Source organism: Mercenaria mercenaria, chromosome 5 (genome assembly GCF_021730395.1).
Source record: "Mercenaria mercenaria strain notata chromosome 5, MADL_Memer_1, whole genome shotgun sequence".
NCBI classification, from domain to species: domain Eukaryota; kingdom Metazoa; phylum Mollusca; class Bivalvia; order Venerida; family Veneridae; genus Mercenaria; species Mercenaria mercenaria.
The window spans coordinates 50,279,151-50,288,564 of NC_069365.1; the positions used below are offsets into that span (position 1 = coordinate 50,279,151).

The 9,414-nt window shown below is 33.2% G+C and overlaps 1 protein-coding gene across 2 annotated transcripts in view; it reads left to right on the plus strand.

Annotated features, from left to right (window-relative positions):
• The window catches only part of LOC128557029 (motile sperm domain-containing protein 2-like), a 31,033-nt gene extending 21,964 nt beyond the window's left edge, over nucleotides 1–9,069 (plus strand). The window contains exons 10-17 of one of the 2 annotated variants that reach the window (XM_053543483.1): nucleotides 1,593–1,610; nucleotides 2,081–2,152; nucleotides 2,964–3,085; nucleotides 5,493–5,592; nucleotides 6,290–6,386; nucleotides 7,473–7,596; nucleotides 7,864–7,966; nucleotides 8,595–9,069. In XM_053543483.1, the coding sequence (XP_053399458.1) occupies nucleotides 1,593–1,610; nucleotides 2,081–2,152; nucleotides 2,964–3,085; nucleotides 5,493–5,592; nucleotides 6,290–6,386; nucleotides 7,473–7,596; nucleotides 7,864–7,966; nucleotides 8,595–8,783 (825 nt within the window). In that variant the 3' untranslated portion in view covers nucleotides 8,784–9,069. The remainder of the gene's footprint in view (nucleotides 1–1,592; nucleotides 1,611–2,080; nucleotides 2,153–2,963; nucleotides 3,086–5,492; nucleotides 5,593–6,289; nucleotides 6,387–7,472; nucleotides 7,597–7,863; nucleotides 7,967–8,594) is intronic. The other variant, XM_053543484.1, reaches the window with a different exon arrangement.
• Nucleotides 9,070–9,414: the final 345 nt, after the last annotated feature.

The following is a 9,414-nucleotide window of genomic DNA, read 5'->3' on the forward strand; positions in this document are numbered from 1 at the left end:
ACTTTGGATGGATCTTCATTAAACTTGATCTGTAGCGTCATTGTAAAGTCCTCTGCCAAACTTTATCAAATAGGGTCACTTAGAGATAAAAATAGAAATTCCTGTCATGAAGTGCTTGATGGATCTTAATCGGACTTGGTCTGTAGTGTCATTGTAAGGTTCTCCTCCAAATTTGTTCAAATGGTTCTGCCTGGTCCCTTTAAAGTTTAAGGGGACATCAGAGCTATAAATGCTTCTTGTCTTGAAAAGTTTTTTCTAATGGTAACATATTTTTGGGCTGTCACTGCAAAATATAGAAATAACTTTTGTTTTAATGAACTTCTTAAAGAATGTTCACTAAATTGGTCAAAAGCAAGGTGTGATGATCATGGTCCTCTTCAGGTAACTGACTTAGGCCAATTTGGGCCTCTTTGTTTGTTTTCATGCAGACAAGACATGAATATACATTGAAAATGACATAATACCGAAGAGGAGTAGGAATATAAGAAAAAGCTAATAGTACAATGTCAGTCTCTTTTTTACACAGAATTTCAGGTTTTTAGCTCAACTTTTCGCAGAAAAAGTAGAGCTATTGCACTCGCCCCGGCGTCGGCGTCGCCGCTGGTTAAAGTTTTTGATAAAGTTAAATATCTCTGTTACTATTGAAGCTATTGACTTGAAACATAAAATAGTTATTTACTGTCAAAGTCTACACCAGGAAAAACAGTCCCCATAACTTTGGTTTGAATTTTGACAGAATTATGCCCCTTTAGAATTTTTGGTTAAAGTTTTTGATAAAGTCAAATATCTCTGTTACTATCAAAGCTATTGACTTGAAACTTAAAATACCTATTTACCATCAAAGTCTACACCAGAAGAAACAATCCCCTTAACTCTGATTGAATTTTAACAGATTTAGGCCCTTTTTTAACTTAGATTTTTTTTTTTTTAAATTGATAAAGTCAAATATCTCTGTTACTATTAAAGCTTTTGACTTGAAACTCAAAATAGTTATATACTATAAAAGTCTGCACCAAGAGACACAATTCCTAAAACTCTGGTTTGAATTTTGTCAGAATTATGCCCCTTTTTAACTTAGAATTTTTAGTTAAAGTTTTTGATAAAGTCAAATATCTCTGTTACTATCAAAGTTTTTGACTTGAAACTTAAAATACTTATTTACCATCAATGTCTACACCAGGAGAAACAATATCCATAACTCTGATTTGAATTTTGACAGAATTATGCCCCATTTTTAACTTAAATTTTTTTGTTAAAAGTCAAATATCTCCATTACTGTTAAAGCTTTTGACTTGAAACTCAAAATAGTTATTTACTGTCAATGTCTACACCAGGAGACACAATTCCCATAACTCTGATTTGAATTTTGACAGAGTTATGTCCCTTTTTAACTTGGAATTTTTTTTACTGGCAAAGCTCTAATTCAAAGTCAAGCACTGAGAAAAGTCGAGGGCGCTGTCTTACGGACAGCTCTTGTTATGATTTTTACATTCTTTAAATGAGTTAAATAGTTAGAGCGAAAGGTTTCAATTTTAAAACAAGTTGCGGCAACTTTCATCTATATTGCTCAGTGACTGCTCCATTGATTTCAGGCTGATACTAAGCCTAAGGTAAGTGTGGTGATATTTCTGTCCTGGTGAAATTCATTCCTATAACCTTAGTGTAAGAGTCACATGCATAATCTTGCACATCTCTGCCTCTTTATATTCCCTTTAAACTTCTATAACTTTTCAGTGTCAGGTGCTGAAATTTCTACTAATGTTTGTTGTTTGTATTGGTGTTTTAAAGTAATATCCTCTTCTTTTTTTCACTGGTGTAAAACTATATTATATTAAATGGATTAAACTTGGTTTATTCTATTGAAAAGAAAATTTGTTAAACCTAAACAACGACAAATCGTACATTTTCATTTGTGGAATCTGGTGTGACAGTTTATTTGGTGAAAGTCTTGAAAGATGTTTAAATCTTACACTGAAACAAACTAAATATATTTTCAATATATTTTCAGTCGATTCTGGAATATGAATGTATTGTATAACCTAATGTGTAATTAAAAGTATGTAATTTTCAAAATTTATAGGTGACATTTGCAGAAGAGGAAAATAAGATCTACAAAAGTCTCAGTAATGACAGCCTAAGTACAGAGAAATTGGTATGTTATATAACACATGCTATTTACATTACAATCAATATTGGTAGATTCTCTGTATACCTTTTGAAGTAAAATTTAATACATTCTAACTCTTTCGTCAGATTTAAGTTTGCTTCAGTTCTATAAATTGATCAATCTGGACACTAAAACATTATGTTGAAAAGCTGCAATAAATAAAGCTTTATTCCTGCCCAAAGAAGATAATATATAGTTGAAACTAGGTATCTCAGATTCCAAGGGATCAAGCATTTTGCATCGAGATAACCAGAATTTGACTTAAAATGGTATTTTGTGCACTTGTTTGTGGGGCGGGATTTGAAAATGTCTTTGAGATAGCCCGAATGTTCGAGATATAGAGTTTCAACTTTATGTAGTCCAAGACTGTTTAACCCTTAGCCTGCTGCAGGCGAATTTAACAGCCTTTGCAAACAGCTTGGAACCAGATCAGACGCCGATTAAATCGGCGTCTGATCAGGTTCCAAGCTGTTTGCTACTCTGACAATATTTCTTCCAATTTTGGAGCAAATTGAATGAACTTTACAATTTTAGCAGACGACATTTCCAGCAGACGACAATTTATCTAGCATGCTAAAGGTTAAATTCTGTCAAGTATCCTAATATGAATGCTGTCTAAATCTGGGTGGGGGTTGTTTTAGGTTCATTTTAAGCTGGATATTAGGATTTTTTAACTTTATGCATGAAATTTATTTTATTTTGAAAATGTAATAAGGAGTCAATCTGTCTTTCCATCTGTTTCTCATAATGAAATGTTCACTATACCTGTAAACTTGTTTTATGTGTTCTGTTTTAGAATGGAAATAACAACAGTAACACTAATAGCATTTTACGGGAAAGGCGAGGTCCCCCACCCAAACATAAAAAGCGAGGAAATAGGGAAGACAACTCTTACATTGGCCGACTACTTACTATAAGGTATTTGTTAACAAAGAAAAACATTTTGATGATAAGGAAAATCATTGAAATTTATAGAACTTCCTAATATGAAGAAATTTGACCCAAGTGCAAGGTAAAACCATCAGTGCTTAAAGGGAATTCCTATAGTTTTTTATGCGCATCTTTCTGCGCAACCGACACTTTCTATGGAAAACTGAACTGAAGTCAACATTTGTTGAAACATGTTACAGACAATCTTCAATATGAGGAATCTTGAATTAAATAACATTTTTGATAAGTTTTTTCAGTAATCAAATGTTGATACTGGTTTATGTTGTATTGACAAGTATCATGCCTGACAGGTATCTTGCTATTTTTGTGGTTGTGTTTTCACATCACATTTTAGTACAAGGACAGTGTTGCTCATATAATGTAAGATAATTGACTTGGTACAGATAAGACAATATCACCTTTCAGATTATTTAGTATTCAATTTTAGAAAGAATTCAGAATTTTTAAAACATTTTTTTAACTTACAGCACACATACATGTAATCAATTTGGCCAGGTTTGCGCCATTTTCCGTCCGAACAGGTGTTGTATTCTAGCGGTGTTAACATAAAATTTAGTCTGGTGACCCATACATTTTTGAGTCGGCTAAAGGCTGAAAGCCTTTAGACGAGTCTTTGCTATCCAACGATTCTCTAAATGGACCAAATAACACAGTGAAGGGATGTAGTTCCATTAGATTTCTCAAACTTCAAACAGTTCACTGCATGAATGAAGTTAAGTTGTGTCTATTCCCTTTGCTGTGACCAATATACGATGTAATCTGTCATATTTAGACTTGAAATTGTGCAATTCTCGAATGTAACTCATTAAGCATAAAGATGCATTTTAAAAATTGCGCAGGCTTACCAAGCTTGGGTAACATCCACGAAAGACAAAAAATAGTTCCACGGGCTCCAGATAAGATGCGTATTAGCGTAAATTAGTATAGAAATAATGCAAATACGCATGTCTAATAATTTCTAAGCTATAAAAAACGTTATAAAAATTACAGAAACGCACACAATGCTTTTTTAAAAAACAAAATCTGAATCGTCTGGATGCGTTAGGTACATAGCCGATCAGCCTTAATTCCCCCACATTGAACGTAAACACGCATCGTATGATTTCAAATAAACTTTGGTGGGTTGAATTTTGCAGTCAGAAAACGGATAAATTATCGGAAGAAGAAGCTCTTACTGGTTTGTTTAGTTACAAACTGATATTAAAATGATTTTATTCTTTTTTTTTCGAGAAATAAACAAATCGGCGAAACATTAAATTGTATTTTGTTGTAGTTTTTGAAATCGAAAGTAGATCGTCTATGTTTGGTGCTTTCACGAAACGAAACAACTTTTTTATGAAAAGATTTAAATAAGAGGTAATTTAACCGTAAACTTCAATGTCAGATACTGCCAATTGCTGCTAAATGTCTTCGTATCATCACAATTTGTAAAATATATTGTTCAAACTGGAGAAAAGTGTAATCGTATCCGGATATAATATTTTGGGTAAATAGCGAGCTGTGTTATGAAATTTTAAGAAAAACACTAAAAACAAACTGAAACTGGTAGACTATACTGTCAGTACATCAATCATTAGCCGACTCAGGCCATTCAGGCCTTTGATTAGCCATTTTTATGCTCGCAATACAATTATCTATACACAAGAAAAATAGGAAAAAATTCTATGAAAGAGTTTTTTCAGAATTTAAAAAAATTATTCTTCACTATGGGTATTTTTCATTGAAAAAAGTTCACAAAAGTGAATGAAACAAGATTTTGTTTCATTTGTACCAATTATTAAAAGAATAGAGTATTACAAATATGACTATGATATCAAATAAGTATATAATAAAATCTGTAAAAAGAAAAAAACCTTATTGTGCTGTCTTAATGTATAATTTGGTTGGTGTTTATAAAAAAGCAGAAAATTATGAAAATGTTGAAAAATCGCTGACAGTTTCAGCAACAGTGGGTGTGTTCAAAACAATTTTTCACAAAAACAAGCCTGGTGACCTATTGTTTTTATTTGTTCATTGTTTTCAGCACAAATTTTCCTATCATATATGTGAATTTAAAAAAATTCTGTGAAAGGAAAAAAGCTATAGGAATTCTCTTTAAGGGAGCTTTGGTTATGCTTGCATTTGATATTATTTAGTATTGTTTTTAACCTTTAGCCTGATGGCAGCAAGTGATTTTGCCTTTGCAACCAGTGCAAACCAAGATGCATGGACGTGCAGGGTGATCATGGTCTGTACTATTCGCCATTCAGTCAGTAAATTTTCAGTCAACACCTCCTTGAATAATAAATGATATTGCCCAAACTGAATGACAGACCAGTTCATTTTAGAAATATAGCAGGGTAAAGGTTAAAGTTTCATGAACTTTATACTTCAGTCCAGCAGAAGAGCTAGAGTTTGTGATAGAGGAAGGAGTGAAGGAAGCCTCTGATATAATTACTTTGAAAAACACCCTGCCTTATACCATAGCCTACAAGGTAACTCTCTTTCTAGTTATGAAATACATTAAAATTAATGAAAAAGGTGATGTCAGAGAAAAAATGATAATTTGATACTCTCGTAAATTCAATAGAAAATAAATAACTTTGTGTTTCCAGATTTATAAAAAAAAGGATAGATTTTTAAACATCATTTTTAAAAAGTTACTCAATCACACTTGATGTAAAAGAATTGAATTAATCTTCAAAGTTTTATGGTTTTTTACTCTTTAAGGCTTAAATGTTGCCCTATTGCCTATCTGAAAAAAAAACTTCAAAGAATTGTTTCAAACACTTATTTGGGACTTTACATGTTAAATCTTCTGTCAGAAGGAGCTGATTTTTTGTTTTTCACCTATTCAAGCAATACATTCAGAAAATGAATATTCTTAGTTTAAAAAAGGTGAAAGAATCTTCTTCGTCCGAAAAAGAGAGAGAAAAAGGTTTGAGGACATCTGGAAATGGTGTCAAGGAATGATCATGAACAATATTTCAGTTATTACTCGAACTATTCATTGGAATATGAAATTGCTGCAAAGATACGAAAGCGTCAATTTATGCGGATTCATTGAAAATTACAATAATTTTTATTTAAGAATTTGTGACATTTTCTTTTTAGATTTGATGTCAAGACATTTTTTGTACTGAGCTAATCAGTTGTTATGGTTTAAAATTGTTCATTTTTCAAATTTTACAGGTGAAGACAACATCTCCAGAGAAATACCGTGTACGACCAAGTTCAGGCCTTATCAAGTCAGGGACCGAAACAGAAGTCATGATACATTTACAGCAGGGTGTGTATCTTACCATTTTTAATTATGCTCCCCTTCAAAGAATTGGGGGTATATTGCTTTGCACCTGGTGGTTTTGTCGGCAGGTCTGTCTGTCTGTCAGTAGATTGAACAATTTCCACCCAATAACTTGAGAACTACTTGACCCAGGACCTTCAAACTTGTTTGCTTCATTTGGTTAAAAAGTAGATGACCCCTATAGTTTTTGGGGTCAGTAAGTCACAAGGGCCCAAACCTTGAAAACAGTTTCTGCCGAATAACTTGAGAAACACTTGACCCAGAACCTTCAAACTTAGTAACTTGATTGGGCTTACTAAGTTGATGGCTGCTGATGTTTTGGGGGTTATTAGGTCAAAGGTCAAGGTCATAGTGATAACGGGACTGAAAATGGGACAGCCCTACATAGAGGGGTGGGGTATACATGTTTTCCAAACATCTCTAGTTAATTAAGATTTTTGATATTGATATTAATGTAGTATTATTATTATATACTGTACATTCAGGAGCACTAATTGGCTCTGATGTCAGTCTTATGCAAAGCAGCATGGGTGAACTAGACCTTTCATCACCTTTCAATCACTTTCATAACAGATTCATAAAAAGATTTTCAAACTAAATAAATTATATAGAATTTAACATTCCTTGTAAAAAATGAATGTTGCATGTAGATATGTTTCAGCACCAAACAAAAATATTATAATCCTTTAATGCTTGTTTCCATACCTCATGTTTTTATTTCGATGTAAATGAGATGTGGAACCAAAATTTGTAGTCCTGGCGCCATATAACCTATACTGTGTTGGTGCGCTGTAAAACCCAAAAAAATAAATAAATTTAATGCTTGTATTCTAATCTGTTGTAGAAAATAATTTAAGTATTTTACAAATTAGGAACAGAACTGATGTTTTGTATCTTCCTATTTTGCTTTCACATCCGTGCTTTAGTGAAATTTCATGGAACTTGTAAGATTAATTTCCCTTGGTCTGTAATTAAATGAATTTCAGCTCACAAATTATTCATAATCAGCGTAATGCAATGCAAAAATTGAAACAGAACTGTCACATTTAGTACATGTCTGTAATTTTTCAGGCTATCAAAACACTGTGCACAAAGACAAATTTCTGATCATGGCAATGGAAGTGGCCAATGAATCAAATAAATCATTTTCAGAACTTTGGAAATCTGTTCAGAAAGATTCCATAATGGAACATAGGTAGGTCTGTGCTACTGCCCTTGGATAAAATGTACTATCTAATTAGCAACTTTTTTGTTTGTTACTTAAATTTGCATGCATACCAGTTACCTGTTGAAATTTATTAGTCATACTTTGTCCATTTACTCTTCTTTGTACTGTTATTAAAGTAAAGTTCTTTGGGTGAAACAGTGGACAATTTCATAGTTACATTTTGGTATCTCAGATTTGTTGTCATCAAAATCACAATATGCTTTAAACATGATTACTAAAGATCGAGTTTTACAGGTTGCGCTGTGTGGCATCGACAAGCAAAGAATCAACGGGTAATCTTGGTGGTGGATTCAAGACTGGACCAGCCAATCAAGCTGTATCTGATCTATCAAAAAAGGTTTATCATTACGCCTCATTTATAATGAAATCTGTATCAGACTTATTAATTGAAACATTTGGCAAAGTTTATATCTAGTATAATACAGTATAACATAGTAAAGTGGTCAGTCGTGTGTAAGTTACATTTTTTGCAAAGATTCATGTGACAAACAATACTTACATTGAGCTGTTCCTTTAACCAAAATTCAAAGGTGCATCTGATTTATTTCTAGCAAGACTGTTGCCTCAGTTATTTGAATTAATTCATTAAGGTATCTTTGGATGAATGATTAAGGTTATTAGTTTGAATCACGTGCCCCACAACACTCTGGGTTCGGGCCTTTGTTGGGTCATGTGATGAAGCTATCTCACTCACTTTGTGAGGGTTGGTGGTACTACCCAGGGTCCTGCTAGTACCTGAAGTGGCACGTTGGGTCTTTCTCCACTAGCAATCCTGGAAAGTCTCCTTAAATACAACAACTGGGTTTATGCATCTTAAAAACAATGTCAACCCAATTAAGAAATTAAAGAGTACAAGTCCAATATGTGTTCAAAAGTGTATCTACAGAAATATGGGAATTCGATAATTTGTCTTCAGTTCATTGTTACATTGAAGAATGTAAATCATTTGTATGTTTTTTGGACAGGTTGACAGCCTTGTGGAGTACAATAGACATCTACACAAAACAATGAAGTGTTTGCTAGTTTCTCAGGTGATCTTAGTGACTCTGTTGTTAGTGGTTGTTATAATGACATGGTACTCTTGGAGTGGGAGCACACAGACACCAATTGATAGTGTTGCCGCTGAAGTATGCTCGCAAACTTGCAACGTATGATGGAAGTTGTCCCAAAATCAGCGAAAATGACATTTTATTTTTGTACAGATGTATTTTAAGAACACTGTTGTGTTTGAGACACAAATGGTCCAAGTGATTTTTAGCTTGACTATTCGAAAAATAAGTAGAGCTATCCTACTCACCACAGCGTCGGCGTCACACCTTGGTTAAGTTTTTCGTACCAGTCCACATTTTGACAAAGTCTTTTGAGATAAAGCTTTGAAACTTTCAACACTTATTTACCATCACCATGGCCAGTTATAGGCAAGAGTACATAACTCCATCAAGGATTGGCTGAAATTATGGCCCTTTTGACTTAGAATCTTGGTTAAGTTTTCCGTACCCGTTCATATTTTTACAAAGTATTTTAAGATAAGCTTTGAAACTTTCAACACTTGTTTACCATTTACCATGGCCAGTTATTGGCAAGAGTACATAAAATCCATCAAGGATTTTGGCTGAATTATGGCCCCTTTTAACTTAGAAATCTTGGTTAAGTTTTTCGTACCAGTTCATATTTTGACAAAGTCTTTTTAATAAAGCTTTGAAACTTCCAAACTTGTTTTCATCACCATGTCCAGTTAAAGGCAAGAGCACATACTCCATCAAGGATTTTGGGTGAATTATGGGC